Here is a 22275-nt window from a genome sequence, read left to right as displayed (position 1 = left end):
TTTTGTTTGTTTACAGTTAGATAGCTCCAACAAATAGAAATCTAATATCAAAATATTTACTTGACTTGACTTAACTTTTTTTTTTTTTTTTTTTAATTGCATGCAATTGATTGCAATTTTTTCTTCTTGTGCTTTTACTTTTGGAAAACACAAAAGTATTTCTTGCTTTCGGCCATGTCCATGGGGCAACCCCACGCCAAACCCACATAAGATTTGCCCAACTTTTATATATATGGGAGGGTATCAGACAAAAACTTTTTCTTTTGGGGTGGGTCACAGACACAAACTTTACAACCCACTACTCTTCTTTTTTATGCGTTCTGTTCTTAATTGTTTCATTTGCTTTGTTTGGACGGTCCTAATTCTTAGTCCAAAATAGAAGGCATACTTTGTGGAAAGAGTGGTAAAGTTTCTTTCATACGTTTGAATGAATATTAGTGTGGAAAACGCGTGTTAAAGTGTTACTGTACTTAAAACTAGTGTTTACAGTGCTGGTAGTCTTTTACCAGGTACCTTCTTGGAAGAAAGGAAGAAAAATTATAGACGCGTGTTTACAATGTTCTTTTTAAAAAAAGATATGCATTTTTCGTTTTCCTACACCCCACTCTCATACTTTCTTCTCTTCGATCGCATTCAAACGCATTACCTGATGCACTGATCTGATTCCTTTTTCTTTCTCTGATTCAATTCACTCCTTTCTTAATCTTCTGTTTATAGATCCCATGATGTCTTTCTTGAACAATAAAGGAGCCTCTTCTTCTTTTTCTTTCACTCGCCGATGGAACTATGATGTCTTCTTGAGTTTTAGAGGTGAAGATACCCGCGAAGGTTTTACCAGTCATTTATATAAGGCTTTGTGTGACAAAGGCTTTTATACCTTCATCGATGATAAACTTCGGAGGGGAGAAAAGATTTCGGAAGAACTTATCCAAGCCATAAAAAATTCATCGATTTTGGTTATTGTCTTCTCTGAAAACTATGCACAGTCCAAATGGTGCTTGGATGAACTTGCTGAGATTGTTAACTGTAGAGAAAAGGACCAGGAGGTTCAAATTCTTCCAGTTTTTTACAATGTTGATCCATCAGAAATACGAAATCAAAAGGGAAACTTTGGAATGGCACTGGCTAATCATGAAATGAAGTTCAAGAATAACAAGGATAAGGTGCAGAGGTGGAGGGATGCTCTAAGAAAAGCAGCTAATGCATCTGGATGGCATTACAAGAAAGGGTATGTATCTAATTGTTGATATCATGATTCATGAGTTTACTAATTTTATACAGCTATTCTGGTTTGTCATAACCACTACATGCAAAAGTATTCTATTTTGATCATATCATCTAGTACAAAGTTATTTAGTCTACAAAGGTCCAATTATGAGTTTCTCTCATGTATTTTTATACTTCTAATATGATGTTAATATCAATGACAGCTATCAAAGATATGAATTATATTCCATTTACTTTATTTAAAAATGTGTTAACTGTGTGTTACAACTTACAACTAGATATCTTGAATTTGTAGTTTATCTTCTATTTCAACTAATTATACGTTTTCTTATGCTATGTGATTGTCAGCTGCTCTATATATAAATCTGAATCTCACTTCATTCAAAACATTGTTGAAGAGATATCAAGTGCTATATTAAATTGGACGTCATTATATGTTGCTGAATACCCAGTTGGAATAAATTCTCGTGTAGAGGCCATACAGTCACTTTTAGATATTGGGTTAGATGAATTTTGCATGGTAGGGATTCATGGCCTTCCCGGAGTAGGAAAGACTACAATTGCAAAAGCTGTTTATAATAAAATTGCTAAACATTTTGATGGAAGCAGCTTTTTAATGAATGTTAGAGAAAATTTAGGGACAGAGGTTGGCATAATCACACTACAAAAGCAACTTCTTAATGACATCTTAGTGGATGAAAATTGGAGAGTGGACAACAAATTTAGAGGAATCAGTTTAATAGAGAAGAGACTTCGCTGTAAAAAGGTTTTTTTAATCCTTGATGACGTCGATGATTCGACAAGAATAGATAATTTTCTTGGAAAATGTAATTGGTTTGCTCCCGGAAGTAGAGTCATTTTAACATTAAGAGATAGATGCTTGTTAACTGCCCTTAAAGAAAAGCTTTGTACAACTTACAAGGTCAAGGAATTCAAGGTCGAGCAATTAAACAAACATGAAGCTCTTCAACTCTTCAAAGACCATGCCTTTTCGGGACACAAACCTCATGATGAAGATTATTCTAAACTTGCAAGCAAATTCATAGATTTTGCCAAAGGCCTTCCACTAGCTCTAGAAATAATAGCTCGTGATTTGTGTGGAAAAGCTAAAGGTGAATGGGAAAGTGCATTAGATATGTATAACAAAATCCCCAACAAAGACATTCAAAAAATACTTAGAGTAAGTTACGATGGATTGCATGACACAGAGAAAGATATTTTTCTCGATATTGCATGCTTCTTCAAAGGATGGAACAAAGATTATGTTGTAAAGATATTAAATGCTTGTGGATTACGTCCTGGCTTTGGTATTCCGAGACTTGTTAATAAGTGTCTCATAATTGTTGACAGATTTGGTAAATTGTCAATGCATGACTTGATACAACAAATGGGCAAGGAAGTTGTCCGACAACAAGCACCAGACATTCTCAAAAAACGTAGTAGGTTATGTTGTTATGAGGATTCACTTAAAGTATTAACTACAAATAAGGTATAAGTTCTTTTTCTTCAATTGTTTTGCTCTTTAATTTTTTTTTCTTTTTCACTAGCTACAAGTATTGTATTTTTTCTTTAAATTTTTTTAACATTTTATAAAATATTAGTTCATTAGTATTTTTTTTTTTTGGCTTAAAATTTCAAAATCATTATACAATTTGAAAATTCTATCATTTTCTATGGTTGACTTGATGCTTCTCCAATTAGGGTTCAAAACACATTCGAGGCATAATGTTGCATTCGCCTCAACAGGTAAAGGTGCAACTACACACTGAAGCTTTCAGAAAGATGGAAAATCTCAAATTTCTAATAGTTGAGAATGTACATATATGTAAACCACTTGAATTTCTTCCCAACAATTTAATACTTCTTAAGTGGCCCTATTATCCTTTTCATTGGCCATTAGAATATTTTCCTAAACAACTTGTTGCTATTGAGATGCCACATAGTCGCATTAGATTGCCAAAGCTAATCCAGCAGGTATGATTATGTGTATTTTTAAATTGGGATTTTTGATAAATTTTTATTTCAAATTTTGTTTTAGTTAACTTTTGATTTTTTCCACCCTACAGGAGTGCCGCTTAGAAAATTTGAAAGACGTCAATTTTGAAGGTTGTGAATTTATTAGGATTTTACCTAAATTATGGGCCCCAAATTTAGGGAAATTGAACCTCTCTTGTTGTAAAAATTTAGTTAAATTACCTAAATTATGGGCCCCAAATTTAGAGTATTTGAGCCTCCATTGTTGTAAAAATTTAGTTAAATTACCAAAATTATGGGCCCCAAATTTAGAGTATTTGTACCTCTCTTATTGTAAAAATTTAGTTAAATTACCTAAATTATGGGCCCCAAATTTAGGAATTTTGGACCTCTGTGATTGTGTAAATTTAGCTGAGATTGATGAATGCTTTGGATATCTTGAAAAGCTTAGAGTATGGAACCTCAGTGGCTGCATAAAACTTCAGTTTCTTCCAAGCCAACTCAGGTTGAAATCTCTTTATTATTTTTATCTTACTGGCTGCTCAAGGCTTGAGAAGCTCCCCGATTTTCATCAAGAAATGGAATGTTTAGAGAGTTTATATTTAGATGGGAGTAGTATTAGAGAGGTGCCTTCATCAATCGAGCATCTCACTAAGCTTAGAACATTAAGACTTCATAATTGCAAAAACCTTCGGGATCTTCCAGATAGCATTTGTAAATTGCAACAGCTTCGGGAATTGCGGACTTCTACTACCAAATTGAGACCAACGTGCAATTATTTTGATAGCTCTTCCGAGGGCTATGAAGACATAATTGAATTAGATCTTTTGACGAAGCCTGATTACTTCCCCGCATTGCAAGTATTAGAATTATTTGAAACCAATATTGTTACCATCCCTAAAAGCATTAGCAGATTTCCCAACTTAAGATCCCTTTCTACTACGAATTGCAAGCTTCTACGTGAAATTCAAGGACTTCCAGAATGGGTAACTGTGAACAATTCTCAATCAGCAAGCGGGCTATTGAATCAGGTCTCTCTCTTTCTTTAAGATATATATAAAGAAACAATTTTTGTTACTTTCTCTTAATACTTTACTTGATTTGCTAAATGAAAAAATATCTTGAATTTTCTAATTGCATGCAGGTAATAGAAATTATTGGGATTTCACCAAATAGAGTATGTGGTAATAGAAGCACCAATTACTTCCCATCTGAATCTGAAGGTGGGGACATATCAATGGATCGGCAGTTCTCCAATCATTTCCCATCTGAAACTGAGGGCGTTGAATATGAAAATCAGTTCTCCAATCGTACTATTATTTTAGGGGAAACTGAGATGCCAAAATGGTTTAATCATCAAAGTGTTGAAAATTCCATATTTTTCTGGGTTGGTCGCAAATTTCCAAAATTGGCTGTCGGTATTGTTCTTGAACGACAGTTCTTTATTGATTTTGTTTACATTTCCATCAATGGTTATAAAAGACGTGAATATGAGCGTATTATACACTATGGAAATAATTGTAATCTACAGTTATTTTCTCTATCTCAACGGTCTCTGCAGGAGCATTTGAATGAATCAAATCCAACTGACCAGAATCATGTTGAGGTTACAATCCCTCGCGGTGCGAATGTTATAAAAAGGTGGGGGGTCCATGTAGAATGCACCTGTCCTCCTCAAGAACCTGCTATACCTAACTTGCCCCTTCTAACTGCTGGATATGATGATGATGATGTTGTTGATTACATGCGTGAGTTGCCATTTTATGTATCTGATGGTAAAGAAGAATATCAGTCTCCTCTGGTCCATGATGATGGTGTTGATTACTGGCGTGAGTTGCCATTTTATGTATCTGATGATAAAGAAGAATATCAGTCTCCTCTGGTCCATGATGATGGTGTTGATTACTGGCGTGAGTTGCCATTTTATGGATCTGATGATAATGAAGAATATCAGTCTCCTCTGGTTCATGATGACACATCTATGTCGTGCATGAGTTGGCTAGTTGGGCCCACCACCAAGCTTTTTAAGCTATTTTGCTTTTGCTGCACTAGAGATTTTTCTTGAAAGGGTTACTGAACTGAGGCCCTTAGGCCTTGGTTGGGTTTTGTTTGTTTTACACTTCAATGGCCCAAGACTTTGTAAACTTCAGTCTCTATTCATCGTGGTTTCTGTCTGTTTCCTTCTTGCATTTGATGAAAAGGTATGTTTCCCTTTTTGGTAGCACTGTTTCATTTGCGTCTTTTACCCAACGGCAATGGATATCATATCGACTTATAAGTATTTATTGTGTTTCTGTAAAAACAATTGGGAACTGAATAAGTTTCTGAACTTAAAAATTATTATTTTATTTCTGTTAATTGATCTTTTTTTTGGTTAATGCAGTTGACTGGGATGGTTGCAGTTGAAGTCACGGATTTCCTTCTGCCTTGGATGTGAGCTCAGTCTTGTTTTCTTTTGTATGATTTTATTTTTTTATATCTGATTTGTCAAATTGAGATGCATAATTTCTGCATAGCTTACCATGTGGCCTTCTCGTGGTGAGGAAAAATCTTGCAATTGTTTCCTGGTTTTATTTATTCGTTTGAACTTAATTGGTTTCTTAATTTAAAATGGCTGTGCATATTAATATCTAAGAAATGCACATTTTTTCTTATTTCTTATTGTCGCTATTTTTCCAAAGTAATGAAAAAGTCTAAGAAATGGGACACAAGAAATGCAAATTCTGGAACAGCTTTCAAGATTATCTTCTGCATAATCCTAACAAGTTATGAGGCTGATATAATACTGGCCAAAATTGTGTCCAATGACATCTTCCTTATGTGTAATTCTATATTTTAAATATCATAAGCATTAGATAGTATTTCAATTAGGTAGTATCACTGTCCTCTGCCATTTTTTCTTCAGGTTCAACCTGAATTACTTGAATTTTACAACTAGTGAACAAAACTATCAAAGGCCCATGTAAATATGAAAATAAAATTATTTTCAATGCTTAACTGGACAAATGAATTAAAGTTAGATTTTATTCAAGTTCATTAAAATCCGACTCTTTTATTCTTTAAGAACTAGCCACATTGCTTTGGCCACAGTCTGTTTGTAATATTGATGCAAAAGGGACATCTCCTGAGATAGTTCTAACTCCTATAGATAATTCATAATTTATAATTCACCATTATCATATTGATGCACAAGGGACATATTCTGAAATAGCTGCAACTCCCTTACATAATCCTGAACTATCATAATTGAGAAAAACGTATAACCAATTCCATCAAATAATGGGAAAGCAAATTAAATAATACCATGCAGGGTGAAGAGATGTTCCCATTTATGCAGCAGCAACAGAGGCACTCTCACTCTCTGTACATTGAAATCGAACAAATGTCATCCTTCATCAAAGAGGAAATGAAATTTAACTTTGAAACAAGTAAATACTCAAAATTCTGATAGCAAATATAACAAGTGTTTCATAATTTTTACTTGAAACATTGGGGAATCACTGCTAACATCTTAGAAGAAACCACCCAGTGGAAGATCATAATTCTCGGGGAAAAACAGCAACAAAAATCATATTGACTGGTAGTAGGTAATCCATGTCATATAGGTACCAGAAAACTAAGATATTATTTGTTCCAACCATGCATATGACAAAGAGAATTCCCTTGGCACTCCTTTATGCTAAATTCTCTGTCAAAAATTTCAGTTGTAATATCAAAATTTCATTGTAGTTTTATTTATTTATTATTTTTTTTAAAATTCTGCCTAGAAAATTCATGTCTATATTTCTGCACTGTATCAAGCTCTGCTAAATTGCATGAAGTAAAGACTCAATGGGAAGTAATGGTTACAGATGAATCTGCTCAGCTTAAGGAATGTGAATCCACCATTCCTTTACAACTTCCTGGCCACCGCCTCCCTATTCTCATTGGGGATGAGCAGCAACTTCTTGCAGTGGTTAAAAGCAAGGTTTAAAGTTTTATCTGTCTTTCTGAAAAAGCTGAATTTGGAAGAAGTTTGTTCCAGAGGCTGGTATTGCTAGGACAAAAGAAAGAACTTCTTAATATCCAGCACATGAAGCATCCATCCATAAGCTTATTTCCAAATAGGGTGTTCTATGAAAATCAGATTTTGGATGGCCCCAATGTCAAATGAAAGGAGTTTCCTTCAGGGAACTATGTTCGTCTCCTACTCTTTCATTAATGTCACACATGGAATAGAGGAACTCGATAACAGCCAGTCTCAAAAATATGGTTGAGGTTGCTGTGTCGTCTGAGATAGTTGCAAGCCTTTTCAAAGGTATGTCTACATTTGGAACTAATCCTAATCTCAATTTTGCTGAAATGTTAGTCTAGGAATTTTAAATTATGGCCAGCTTGATGATAAATCATTTTATGAGTACAATGGCTCTTTTTTATTTGTTTCTCTTGCCACTGCTAAAGAATCCATTTGCACAAAGAAGAAAGCTAAAGTTGGTATCATCTCACCATACAAGGCACAAGTCTATGCAATTGGAGAGAAGGTGAAAAACTACAATGCTGATTCTAATGATGACTTCTCAATTAGTGTTCGCTCTGTTGATGGGTTCCAGGGTGGTGAGGAGGATGTGATAATTATCTCTACTGTTAGATGTAATATGAATGGAGTAGTTGGTTTTCTTAAAAATCATCAAAGAGGAAATGTGGCACTAACCCGTGCAAGGTAATACATTCTTGAGTCTTGACATATTTTGAGGCTTTGGTGGCTTTTGCAATTAATAGGCACTCTTTCACTCTGCAAGCATTGCCTTTGGATATTGGGAAATGAAGCAACTTTAAATAAAAGGTGCACTATTCGGAAGGATTTAGCCATCGACGCCAAGAAGCAGGGGGTGTTTCTACAATGCTGATGAAGACAAAAGCTTTGCTCAGGCTATTACAATTGCCTTGGTTGAACATAACCAAATACACATTTTACTCAACATGGATTCCTTTCTGTTCAAAAAGACCAAATGGAAGGTATGCTAATTAAATTATTTTTTTCCTTTTACTATTTTTAATGATACATCAACTATTGTTTCCAGTTTCTATGCTTCTTTTATCAAAAAGTATGAGCTGAAAAATTCTTTTATTTTATATATGGTAGTTTCTTTTCGACAATATGAAGAATTTATTGACCTCAGTTTCTATTTTGTCCATAAAGTTAGTATGGTTTGTTCATAATATAATAAAACTGCTCAAAAAATGAAGGGGAAAAGATTTAATCATTGTGTCTCAGTTTTGTTCTTCCCCTTGAATAGATATTATCAAGGGAACAACATATTAAAATTGATTTTAAATATCCAAGTGAGTTCATTTTAATTAATTTCCATTTACTTCTTAATTACAATTTTATGCTAGGAACCAAAGCATAGATTATATTCAATATAGGAGGCCGAGGCTTTTGGAATTTGAATTCCATATTCCTCAATTCATTAGGTTTAAACAATAATCAATTGACCCTCACTAATTTTTTATTTTTTATTTATTAATATAGGCCTCTTTCAGCAATGACTTTTTGAAATCCATGTTGAAAGTTGAAAATGCTGAGACTTGTAAAGAAGTGCTTACTTTATTGGAAAATCTTGCAAATGGTTGGCGTCAACCTCTCAAAATGAAAAAACTCTTTTACCATCATGGAACTTCTTCCCAATTATTAGAGCAGTACAAGGTCAATGGGTTGCTAAATCTTGTTTGGACGGTTGACATACTTGAGGAGAATTCATATTACATTCAGATTTTGAAGGTCTGGGACATTTTGCCATTATCTAAAATGCCAAGACTAGCAAATCATCTTGATGTCTTATTTGAGAATTACACAGTGGATAAGATGAATCGCTGCAAACACAAAAGTCTCACCAGGTATGCATTTGTCAGTATTCATGCTTGTCAAATAGCTTTTAATTTTTTCCATGATTGTTGAAGATGTGATTTCTAAAGTCAAAATGGTGAACTTTTTCCCCCTACTCTATAGCCTTTGAACCTTTGACGTTGGGGATAAACACAAATTCAGCTAACCACCTATTCTAGTTAGCTTTCCTGGTTGGAGGCAACGTGGAATAATCAAGTTGGCCTCAACCAAAGAAATCTGTCAGAGTTTTAGAAGGCAGTTGAAGATTCTTCATCTATTAATATAAGTATATATATATATATATATATATATTTATCGTACACACATAAGTATAACTAGACAAGGAGAGAGAAGACCTCGATATATTTTAATAATTACTACTTAAGCAAGGGCATTGTTCCAGAATATGTGCTTTAGGCCTGAAGGGTTTGGGAAAGAAGAAAATTTAAACTTTTATGTTGGATTTCTCAAATTTGGGAAAAATTTGTGTTGTGGAAACCTAACTCAAAGTTTTATTTGCTATAGGTCTTTGGTTGTTCCAATGAGATAGTCGATTGGCTCAAATAGATGTACTAATGCTGATCCTGTGCAATCAATATCAGAACCATTGGCTTCATTCAGTATGAGGGATCATTCAGAATCATCATCTACAACTTTTAAGTAAGTAACAAGTTCAAATTTTCAGCAATTATTTTATTAGTTAATTTGTCTTACTTTAGAATAGCTTAAACAAATTTAAATAGAGAGCATAGGGAAGTTTTTATTCAAAATTTTAAGCATGCATTACATTATTGAATGGGAGTTACCATGCTGTTGGAGTAATGTGTCAGTTAAAAACATGAACAGCAAGTTTTGTTATGCTTAGGCCAACTAGCACTGCTACTTGTTGAAATCCTGATACTGCACATAATGTGACTAGGTACAGGTGATTTTTATTCCTTTGACTTTTGGTGGTCCTTGTCTAAATGGAAAATTTCTAGGTCATATAGTATTCGATCACTAATTACTTTTCATAATAGCTTTTGTTATTATCAGTGTAGTTCCTGATTTGTGACACATCTAATTATCATTAGTGATATATCATATATTATTATTATTTTGGTGTGCAACATTGTAAAATAATTTCTTTGTAACCTTATTTTGACTGGTATTTTGAAGGCTTCAATCTGCATAATCAGAACCTCATGTCATTTTTTTTTTCCTTACTTTCTCTCATGTGAGAAAACGTGCATGTTAAATTGAAGGCTAGTTTGAAGAACTTACTGTTTTTCCAATCAATATGATTTGCAGAAATAAGTCTACTATGGGGAGAAGTGATGTCACGAAGTGGTTAAGAAATTTTCCTGATGACTAATGAAGTATGTTTACATTCTTCCTGGGACAACTAGTAATTTATCATAATCATTGAGTAAATATTTGAATTTAAGTAGTAGTTTGAAAATGCTGTGAGACTTATTATTTTTAACTTTTAATATCTTATTATTATTGGATTCTAGCTAACATGAATAAATCTATAATTATCACTTCTTGTTCTGTTTGGATGCAGATCATTGGGTTTGTAGTCATGATTCCTCAAACAAAGATCATAACCATCACCAGCCATGTTTCTTACATATTATACATGTCCTGCCCATCTTAACTACATTCAATGCACATTTGTTCTTGTTTTCTTTTCTTTTTCTAAAATATTGAAAAACTCTACCATGGATAGAGGATTTGAACTAAGAATACAATACTCTCTTGAGAAAGACTACTGCCCATCTCTTCGTAATTGCATGCAAAAAAGTATTTTGGTCTTATTTGCACAAAGTGCTTGATCTTCAAGACAATAAAACTAGCATTGCATCATGATCCTGCATTATTGCAATTTCTCAGACTACTTGATCATCAACAGTGTTGCAGCAACCTATACAAAACAGTCAAATGCACAATTTCAGTCTAATAAATGAACACCTGCTATTCTCTACTAGAAAGTTTCTGATTGTGAATTATATATAGCTCTTAGACCTTACTCGCTTTTGAGTGTCCCCATCCAACATGTTCTCATATGCTAAGATACACAAGAGGCTGTGATTAAGGAGACATCTTGCATCTTCGAGACAACTTATGAATTTCATAGAATAGTATTATAGCAACCAAGAAAGAGAAAAGTCAAAGGAAACAACATGGCTGCTCATGATTAATTAGTACCTACTAATGAGATAAATGACAATAGCGGCGTACACTAGCAAATTTTTTTCCCAGTATTATCTTATGTGAAAGAAAATTTTCTAGTCAATATCAAACTAGTCAATCAGTAAATTGACAAACATCCTCTAGACTTCAAAAGGTTAGTTTAGACATTACATTATTATTTTGGTTAGATACAAATTCCCCTTAAGTTCGATAGTACTAATTATTTATGTATTTACATGTTAACTTTTTTATCAATTGTGGAAAGATATAAACATGGCACTGTTTTGGAAACTTGTGAAGACTTCTAGTTGAGCATTGCAATTTAAGATGTGAATGTCTTGAGAGAACTAGTAGTACTCATGGACCCAAAAGATAGAGATTGCCAAGTGAGCTGGAAATACTTACAAAGTCTATGAGCCCATGGGCAAGCCCATGTGCTGGTCACAAACACAAAAAAAAAAAACACCTAGACTGATTTCTTATATTTGCTCAAAATCTTGAACTAATTTCCTCCACAGTCCACTATGGAAAAGTAATATATGACCTCGCTTAGTGCTAGCTGACTAAATCCCCTTTTTAGGGGATCACTTTCCCTTGAGATAGCACAACAAAGCTGGTTTGGTCAACATATTAGCCAAAATAGTTACAAATCAAAATGGTTCTAATATTCAAATAAGAACAAAACCCAAAGGTTGCCATTTTTTGAAGTAGACTATTTGGTGAAATCCCAATAATTTCTATTACCTGCATGCAATTAGAAAATTCAAGATATTTTTTCATTTAGCAAATCTTGTAAAGTATTTGGAGAAAGTAACAAAAATTGTTTCTTTATATATATATATATATTTTAAAGAAAGAGAGAGACCTGATTCAATAGCCCGCTTGCTGATTGAGAATCCAACAACATGCAATTGTTCAAACTTATCCATGGTATAAGTACTTGAATTTCACGAAGAAGCTTGCAATTCGCAATAGAAAGGTATTTTAATTTGGGAAATCTGCTCATGCTTTTAGGGATGGTAACAATATTGGTTTCAGATAGACGTAAACTTTTCAATGCGGGGAAGTAATCAGGCATTAGGCATGTCCTAAACCTATATAAGGCATGGTTTTAAGCCATGCATTAATTAGACTTCACTTACCTCACATAACTACACTTGATAAGGGATTACTCCGTTAGGTCTTTTAGGTCCGGCGCCGGCCGGTAATGGACCTACTTACCTTGCTTGTGGACCAGTTGCAGAGCTAACCCTTGTTCTATTGGTTTGGTGGTTGCTACCAAGACGATTTCTTTATGCCCATCAAAGCACACTTGCCCATTTTTATTTTACGATTTTTCTTTTTCATTTTCACTCGATTCATAAACTTCTCTCAACCCAATTCGATTCTTTTTTCGACCCAACCCGGGGGAGGAGGGGCTATATGGGACATCTATCTACGGGGGCCTGCACTTTCTTATAGAGACTTCACTTACCTCACATAACTACACTTACCCTTGAGTCCAAACTTTTGATTTAAGAGAAAACAGATCCAAAAGGAGCTCTTGTGGATGTTGTAGTGCAGATAGCTCTCTCTGTCTCTGTCTCTGTCTCTCTCTCTCCAATTCCTTCTTCTTCCTTATTCTGCTATATTATAAGCATAATGAGACAAGGATCATTTATGTTAATATTTTCCTTTTGTGAGTTAGTGTCTTTAAGGATCCGTTTGGTTGGAGAGATGGAAAAGTGGAAGGATAGAAAATAGGGAAATGATAGAAAAGTGAAGGGATAGAAGATATTTTAGTTTTATCTTGTGATATTTGATTTGGGGTGGAAAGTGGAGGGATGTTAAACTTTTTTATTTGGTTGAAAAGAAAAATGAGAGGATAGAAAATATTGTCATGCCTCTATTGAATATATATATATATATATATATTACTAGGAAAAAAATTTGGAGTTTTGAACAGCTTTGTTGAACTTAGAAACATATAAATGTGTCAATTGAGATTTGAGATGCAAACATTGCCTGAAAATATTCACTGATCTGATAAAGAAGATTCAAAACAAAGTGATGTTAAAACATAAAGAAGTTTTAGTTTGTTAACTTAAGTCGATCTCTTTTCTCTATCCCGTCCCTTGTGGTTTGGGAAAACAACCCTCCAATCCAAACTTGAAGGAAAAAAAACACTTCCCCCTCTTGACATGTAATTGAGCAAACTTTGTTAAATTAATATTAAAAATATTGTGTACTAACTTGGGTGGATTTTTAAAATTATCTTATTTTATAATTAAAAATCATTATTTTAAATTTTTATTTAAAATGTATTTTAAAATATTAAGTGTAAATTTTGCTTATTATTCTTTTTTTTAACAGATTATGGCAAGATTTTCCGTTGTAAGCAGGGCCGGCCCTAGGCCTAGGCCACTTAGGCCACTGCCTAAGGCCCCCTACGGCCCCAAAAATTGGGGCAAAATTTGATATATTTAAAAAAAAAAAATTGAGATGTAGGAAAAAAAAAATAGTTTTGCATCTTTTTTCTACATTTATAAAATCTTATAGAATTGAGTAATATTAGAGATAATACAACTTTAAATACATAGATCTTACAAATATATGTGTCATTATTCATAAAAAATAATTTAGATTGGAAAATGCTAGAAATACTATAAATTTAAGTACATGGGTCTTATAAATTGATGGGACAATTAATATGATTTATGGACATCAACAACTTATTAAATATATTTTTGAATTACTTTTTGTGATTGTTGATACATCTTTGTAAGTCTCATGTTGTAAAATTTATAATATCCCTAATTTTATATATTCAAATGCTTGTTTATTATTTTCTTGAAGTGTCACTAATCACATTGATTGTTACATCGTTTGCAAGTTTTATTATAGTAAAATTTGTTATAGCTTTAGCATTTTTCCCAAAAAAAAAAAAAAAAAAAAAAAAAAAAAAAACCGTAATACAAAATAAAAAGAATAGATTTTTGTTATATAAAAATTATGATATTAAACACTAGTTAAATATTATTTAAGTAGGTTCCTTAAAAAAATTATTTAAGTGATAATAAAAACACCCCATTTAAATATATCGCCTTAGGCTTCCAATTTTGTTGGCTGCCCCTGCTTGTAAGTGTTTTGATGCTTGATAAATTTTGCATTTTTATTCTAAATTTATCAATTATATTTTTTTTACTAACAATGGTTAAATTTTCGTAAAGAGATTCTAATGAAAATTTTAAACATTTCATTACTAATATAAACAAAAGGGGGTTGGAGTGTTAATTTCTTCGAATCTTAAGAGAGGGGAGTGTTTTTTTCCTTCAAATTTAGAGTGGAGTGTCATTTTTCCAAACCTGGAGGAGGAGTGTAATTACCCCCATTTTATTTTTATTCTTAAAAATAAAAAAAATAAAAATAAAAAAGGAGTTAGCTAGATTACGCCAGCCTTCGGGCCGGGCTCTCAGGTTAAAGCCTATCATTTTTGGATGCAACAAACCCTTATAGATGCCCACCAACAGACTCTCGTTGGTAACAGGACTCAAATCTAGGTAGGTTAGAATTTTTATTCCTTCTTCATCAAGGCCCTGTTCGGCTGTTCCTGTGTATATAAAACAGAGCTTTAGACTATTGTAGACTATCTCAAATGGTGAAGCACATTGGCTGTCATTATTTTCCTAATAAATTTAAAACTTAAAAAAAGCTTGTAATCTCAAAAGGCAGAATGTAGTTAAAGCAAAAGTCATAACGTGAAGCAAAAATTATGAAGTGAAAATAATAAAGATTCTAATTCTTCTGTCCATGACTAATCCATTTGGGAAATAAAATTACACTAAAGAAGAAGAAAGCAGTCGACAAGGTCTGCTACTCATTCACTGTTTTTCTGAGAAAGAAATTAAGAAAAAGGCTACTCATTCTCACACTCATTATGAGTTGTTATTTGCTCATATTTAACTATTCTTGCTCCCCATAAATTTATAAAAAAAAATAAATAAATAAATAAAAAACCACCATACATGCTCAATAATTTGTGTCACGTACATATATGCTCACCAATATCCACAGCGTTCCTTGCTTGTGCAAACCAGGTACGTTGTAGTACTAGACCATGCAACTTACTACGCTCACATGTTCATACCAAAGTGCAAACCTTGCAACTGGTGCCTCGTTGTCCAACTGCTATGCGTTGTGTTCGAAGACTGTGTGCATTGTATTGGTATCTCTTTTTCTCCAATTATTTAATGTCTGTAAAAAATAACTCGTACCATATAAAACGTAAATGAATAGACCAGATTGAAGACCAAAAGGCATACGCGTAAGTCCATTGATATGGTGATCCTTCTAGGCCTTTCATTTACTAGGACCTGTTGAGCTATCCATTGATCAATATGTTAATATACACTATAAATGTAAAAGTGATCAGAACCCAAACACAAAAAATGTCAAAACATGTGGATGATAGCTAGAATGAGTAATATACATGTGTCATAATTATTTTTGCCAATGATATATTGAGTATACTGAAGATAACAAGAATCTGAAATAATGATGCAGAAAAGACTGAGGTGAAGAAGGAAGAAATTCCGGGTATAGGCTTAGTAGATTTGGTATTCTCTTGGTCTCTCAAGGATGTTCTCAATGAAGATCTTTACAAATACCAGGTTTGTCCACCATGTAGCCCTCACTCTCCTCCTCATTGTAAATGTGGATAACAGAACCAATTATAATTATACAGAACGGTTTTATAGTAAAATAAAAAAATAAAATAAAACTTATCCAAAATACCATTTTCTTTTCCCTTTTAGTCTTACTTTCTTTTTCGTGTATTGCTGAATCATTGCATTTTTGAATTGTACTAGTTGGAATAGTATCCATTCCATATTCACTTGGTAGCTGACTACAATAAAATGTATTTTTAGTGACAAAAATTAGTGAGGAAATTATTTTCGTCACTAAAAATAGAGATTTAGTGACAAAATATAGATTTCGTCGCTAATAATGAAAAAATTGTTAACATTTAGTGACGAAAAGTAATATTCATTGCTATTGTTGTAGTGTGATTCCCAGACTTTTACGTATATAAAATTATTGTTTTACACTCCTTAATGTATAGTTTGTTCACACTTTCACACAAAGTGTCCACTTTTTTTAAGAATGTCTATACTTAACACATGATGTGTTCGGATATAAGGCAATCAAATCCCTTTACGTATTGACTCGTTTATCTCTTAGAGAAAGAAATATTGCTTCCGGAGTATTGAATAATTACTCTAAAATCCTCATCATGATAGGAAAAGATAATGTGCTACAACTATTTGGTATTATGTGTAGTTGTTAGACTATGCACTGAGTTCATTTACTGTGATTTGATTTAACTAATTGATACAAAATTGATGGTAACTTGGAGTTGGATGTAGTTCTTATTTATTTCAATATGTTACCATTTTCGTGCAAAGATATAGCCTTGCTTTGCAATTATATTCATATCATGTTTATCACAATTCTAGCTACGTGTGCTCATTGGCCATAAAAAAAAATAAAATTAAAAAAATAAATAAAAAAATTAAAAAAAAAAAAGAAGCTATGTGTACTTACCTGCTTTCTGATGATAATTATTGATTCTCTAACAGATGAGAAAGATCCCACAGTCATTCTCCTCGACGAAAGAGTACATGGCCTCATTCTGTGATTCACTTGCTGAAGAAACACATGCTGACTTATTGTCAGGCATGTCAACTCTATCTCAAGCACCTACACGTGAAATATTTTTTGTCAAACAATTTGTGATATTGGAAACACCCAAAGACCTCTTTTACCATGTTACACTTGAAAGTGTGAGGAAATTCAAGGATCGTGGTGGGAGATATGAACCTGTGGCTCGGGACCTCATTGCCATAACAGATGTGAGACCAAAATGCATTGCGGATTTTGTAAGCCCCAACAGATCCTATCTTGTTGCTTTTGTTCTAAATGTGAGACAAGAAAGTTGTATGACAATATTATCCTCAAAGCCTATCTTGTTTAAAAAAGACAAGAACAAGAAGAGAGAGACTCTTTATGCCGTTCCCTTGATGAACATGAACACAAATATCCGTATATGGATGGTGTTGAACTCTAAGCTGGAAGGTGGGAACTTAAACATCATTCAGAATGTGCTGCAATATAGTTCAGTGGTAAGAATTATTGCTTATTTCGTCTGGCATATTGATATTAGGCTTCAATATGTTTTTGTTGGTTCTAATATTTAGTACATGAGCGATTTTTGCCCTGGAAATTTAAAGTGATTGCTTTTTAGTCCCTTAGATGATGTGGTAAACTAAAAACTGACATGTCATCACTCTACATGAACTAAAAGTGATCAATTTGAGGCTAAAAAGGGTTCACTTTAAACTTTAGGGACTAAAATCGCTCGAGTTAGGAACAAAAAGTGTATTTTGGCTTGATATAGCAATAATTAATTTTGAGAACCTTTCTTTACATCATGTAGAATGCCACAAATTGTACTGCCTGCCTTTTGGAAAAAAATTGCAGTGCTGCCTTTGTAGATGTTAGGTACAGAATCTGCTCTTCTGATTTAAATGACTCCCAAAAAGATGCAGTTTTAAGCTGCTTGTTAACTAGGGAATGCCACCATCAGAGTACTGTCAAACTAATATGGGGCCCTCCGGGGACTGGGAAAACCAAGACAGTTGGTTTCATGTTATGCTCTCTTCTTAGAATGAAATGCAGAACACTTACATGTGCCCCAACCAATACTGCTCTTTTAGAAGTGACGCAGCGGCTTCTAAAGAATGTGACAGGGTCACTTGAATATGATACTTATGGGCTTGGAGATGTGGTTTTGTTTGGGAATAGTGAGCGAATGAAGATTTTCGATCGTCCTGACCTCCTTGATGTATTCCTTAATAACCGTGTTAAAATACCATATGAATGCCTTGTTTCATCATCTGGTTGGAAAGGTAGTTTACTATCAATTATGTGTTTGCTGGAGGTCCCTAAACGCCAATATGAGTTGTACTTGAATGAAAGAAGCATGACAGACAATAAGGAGGACAAAATTGAAGGGATGTCTAAAAATAAAGGTAGAAACAGGATCCAGGGAAAGGAGATTGATCAATCCTTTGAAGACAAGAAGGGCAAGAAAAATATAAAGAAAGTTATTGTTCAAGTCTTAAATGAAAACAAAAACAAGAAAACACTGGAGAATTTTCCTTCTGAGAAGGAAAAGAAATTAGAGAATGAGGAAATACAAAACAAATGTGATGATCCTTTATCTTTTGAGGAGTTTTTTCAGAGAAGAATTGATTGCACTTTAAAGCGTCTCAATTACTGTATTGTAAATTTGTATACACACTTACCTACTTCTTTTATTTCGTTAGAAGTGGTATAGAACATGAACTTGGCTCTTGATTTTCTCAGATCTCTTGAAACATTGTTGTGTACCGATACCGTTGCTGATAAAGGATTAAAGCAAGTCTCTGGTGAAAATGAACAAAGCAGACTCGGTAACTTAATGAAATCTAGTTTTGTGAGAAAAGATTGCCTTCGGAAACTTAGATCACTTCCCCAAAAATTCCCTGTTCCAGATTTTAGATGCAGGGATGAGATAAAAAAATTCTACCTGGAGAATTCATGTCTATTTTTCTGCACTGTATCAAGTTCTGCTAAATTGCATGAGGTAATGGTTAAATGGGAAGTACTGGTTATAGATGAAGCTGCTCAGCTTAAGGAATGTGAATCAACCATTCCTTTACAACTTCCTGGCCTCCACCATGCTATTCTCATTGGAGATGAGCAGCAACTTCCTGCGATGGTTAAAAGCAAGGTTTAGAGTTTTATCTGTCTTTCTGTCTTTATGAATTATTAATAGATTTTATGTATCCTTAAAATTTGCTATTATTAGGTTTCTGAGAAAGCTGAATTTGGAAGAAGTTTGTTCCAGAGGCTGGTATTGCTAGGACAAAAGAAAGAACTTCTTAATGTCCAACACAGGATGCATCCATCCATAAGCTTATTTCCAAATAGGGTGTTCTATGAAAATCAGATTTTGGATGGTCCCAATGTCAAAGAAAGAAGGCATGAGAAGCGTTTCCTTCAGGGAAATATGTTCGGCTCCTACTCTTTCATTAATGTAGCACATGGAAAAGAGGAATTCGATAGCAGCCAGAGTCTCAAAAATATGGTTGAAGTTGCTATGGCGTCTGAGATAGTTGCAAGCCTTTTGAAAGGTATGTATAAATTTGGAACTAATCCTAGTCTCAGTTTTGCTGAAATCTTATGCTAGGAATTTTAAATTATGGTCAGCTTGATGATAGATCATTTTATGAGTACAATGACTCTCTTTTTTATTTGTTTCTCTTGCCACTGCTAAAGAATCTGTTTTCACAAAGAAGAAAGTCAAAGTTGGTATCATCTCACCATACAAGGCACAAGTCTATGCAATTGGGGAGAAGGTGAAAAACTATGGTGCTGACTCTAATGATGACTTTTCAATTAGTGTTCACTCTGTTGATGGGTTCCAAGGTGGTGAGGAGGATGTGATAATTGTCTCTACTGTCAGATGTAATATGAATGGAGTAGTTGGTTTTCTTAAATATCGTCAAAGAGCAAATGTGGCACTAAACCGTGCAAGGTAATACATTGCATACTTGAGTCTTGACATATTTTGAGGCTTTGGTGGCTTTTGCATTAATTAGGCATGCTTTCACTCTGCAGGCATTGCCTTTGGATATTGGGAAATGAAGCAACTTTAATTAAAAGGTATACTATTTGGAAGGATTTAGTCATCGATGCCAAGAAGTGGGGGTGTTTCTACAATGCTGATGAAGATAAAAGCTTGGCCCAGGCTATTACAGTTGCATTGGTTGAACATAACCAAATACACATTTTACTCAACATGGATTCCTTTCTGTTCAAAAAGGCCAGACGGTAGGTATGCTGATTAAATTATTTTTTTTCCTTTTACTATTTTTAATGATACATCAACTATTGTTTCTAGTTTCTATGCTTCTCTTATCAAAAAGTATGAGCTGATTTTTTTTTTTTTTTTTTCATATATGGTAGTTTCTTTTTGATAATATGAAGAATTTATCAACCTCAATTTCTATTTTGTCCATAAAGTTAGTATGGTTTGTTTATAATATAATAAAAATGCTCAAAAAATGAAGGGGAAAAGATTTAGAGTGCGTTTAGTTTGTCAGTTTAAACATTAGTGTTCAGTGTTTAAACACTGAACACTAGTGTCCAAAAACAAGAAAAGGTGTTTGGTATGCCATTCCTGTTCAGGGATTGTTTGGAAAACAATGTTCAAAAATCAGTATTTAAAATGATATTTTTGAAATAATCTTCGGCCTGTTTTTAAACAGCAAAAACTAGTGTTTTAGTGGCAATTGTGTAATTATCTTGAACATTGTATGGCCCACCTGGTCAGACATCAAAAGCTGTATTGTCTCCTCAATCTCACCCATACAGTCCTAGCGGCATTAAAAAAATATTTTGTGAATAAAAAAATGTTTATTTCGGTCAAAGATGTCAGTTTTTTTTTTTGTTTTTTTTAAATCAAACACACATATCAAATACATTTTTATGTTTTTTGAACACTGAAACATGTTATTTAAACCATGATATCAAACACATTTTTTTGTTTTATAAACACTAAAAACACGTATTTCAACAACACTTTTTAAACTACAATTTTCACATCTTTTTAAACAACAATTTTTGAACTCTATGACCAAACGGGCCCTTAATCATTGTGTCTCAGTTTTGTTCTTCCCCTTGAACAGATATTGTCAGGGGAACAACATATTAAAATTGATTTTACATATCTAGGTGAGTTCATTTTTATTAATTTCCATTTACTTCTTAATCACAATTTTACGATAGGAACCAAAGCATAGATAATATTCAATATAGGAGGCTGAGGCTTTTGGAATTTGAATTCCATATTCCTCAATTCATTAGGTTTAGAAAATAGTCAATTGACCCTCACTAATTTTTTATTTTTTATTTATTAATCTAGGTCTCTTTTAGCAATGATTTTTTGAAATCCATGTCGAAAGTTGAAAATGCTGAGACTTGTAAAGAAGTGCTTACTTTATTGGAAAATCTTGCAAATGGTTGGCGTCAACCTCTCGAAATGAAAAAACTCTTTTACTATCATGGAACTTCTTCCCAATTATTAGAGCAGTACAGGTCAATGGGTTGCTAAATCTTGTTTGGACGGTTGACATACTTGAGGAGAATTCATATTACTTTCAGATTTTGAAGGTCTAGGACATTTTGCCATTATCTGAAATGCCAAGACTAGCAAATCGTCTTGATATCTTATTTGAGAATTACACAATGGATAAGATGAATCGCTGCAAACACAAAAGTCTCAACAAGTATGCATTTGTTTGTATTCATACTTGTCAATTAGCTTTTAATAATTTTTTCCATGATTGTGGAAGATGTGATTTTTGAAGTCAAAATGGTGATTGGTGAACTTCGGTTTTTTTTTTCCTACTCTACAATCTTTGAACCTTTGACGTTAGGTATAGCTACAAATTCAGCTAACCACCTATTCTAGTTAGATTTCCTAGTTGGAGGCAATATGGTATAATCTAGTTGGCCTTAACCAAGGAAATTTGTCAAATAGAGTTTTAGAAGGCAGTTCAAGATTCTTCATTTATTAATATAGGTATATATATTGTAGACACATAAATATAACTAGACAGGGAGAGAGAAGACCCCAATATATTTTTATAATTACTATTAATCATGGGCATTGTTCCAGAATATGTGCTTAAGGCCTGAAGGGTGTGGGAAAGAAGAAATTTTAAACTTTTATGTTGGATTTCTCAAATTTGGGAAGAATGTGTGTTGTGGAAACCTAACTCAAAGTTTTATTTGCTATAGGTATTTGGTGGTTCCAATGAGATGGCCAATAGGCTCAAATAGTTGTACTGAAGTTGATCCTGTGCAATCACTATCAGAGCCTTTGGCTTCACTTAGTCTGAGGGATGATTCAGAATCATCATCTACAACTTTTAGGTAAGTAACAA

The 22275-nt window shown here is 33.5% G+C and overlaps 2 protein-coding genes and 1 pseudogene across 10 annotated transcripts; all 3 read left to right on the top strand.

Annotated features, from left to right (window-relative positions):
• Positions 1-357: 357 nt before the first annotated feature.
• Positions 358-19191, top strand: LOC126720947 (TMV resistance protein N-like). 8 transcript variants are annotated; one of them, XM_050423884.1, is made up of 8 exons: positions 358-1228; positions 1576-2716; positions 2929-3201; positions 3294-4232; positions 4346-5402; positions 5585-5634; positions 7053-7168; positions 19056-19191. In XM_050423884.1, exons 1-5 carry the CDS (start codon positions 723-725, stop codon positions 5264-5266), a joined length of 3780 nt encoding a protein of 1259 aa, XP_050279841.1. In that variant the 5' UTR covers positions 358-722; the 3' UTR covers positions 5267-5402; positions 5585-5634; positions 7053-7168; positions 19056-19191. The 8 variants fall into 8 exon arrangements, with proteins under 8 accessions (XP_050279841.1, XP_050279840.1, XP_050279843.1 ...); XM_050423883.1 differs by lacking the exon at positions 19056-19191 and adding an exon at positions 7216-7363; XM_050423886.1 differs by lacking the exon at positions 19056-19191 and adding an exon at positions 7213-7363.
• LOC126720959 (uncharacterized) lies at positions 7924-10425 on the top strand. 2 transcript variants are annotated; one of them, XM_050423901.1, is made up of 4 exons: positions 7924-8196; positions 8725-9078; positions 9593-9727; positions 10358-10425. In XM_050423901.1, the coding sequence occupies exons 1-3, from the start codon at positions 8081-8083 to the stop codon at positions 9615-9617; spliced, it is 495 nt and encodes a 164-aa protein (XP_050279858.1). In that variant the 5' UTR covers positions 7924-8080; the 3' UTR covers positions 9618-9727; positions 10358-10425. The 2 variants fall into 2 exon arrangements, with proteins under 2 accessions (XP_050279858.1, XP_050279859.1); XM_050423902.1 differs by lacking the exons at positions 9593-9727; positions 10358-10425 and adding an exon at positions 9191-9212.
• Positions 15775-22275, top strand: part of LOC126721615 (uncharacterized) — a 45113-nt pseudogene continuing 38612 nt past the window's right edge.

The sequence above is a fragment of the Quercus robur genome, chromosome 4 (assembly GCF_932294415.1).
Source record: "Quercus robur chromosome 4, dhQueRobu3.1, whole genome shotgun sequence".
NCBI classification, from domain to species: Eukaryota; Viridiplantae; Streptophyta; class Magnoliopsida; order Fagales; family Fagaceae; genus Quercus; species Quercus robur.
Note: the sequence above shows the minus strand (reverse complement) of the source record. Positions and strands in the feature narration are given on the sequence as shown.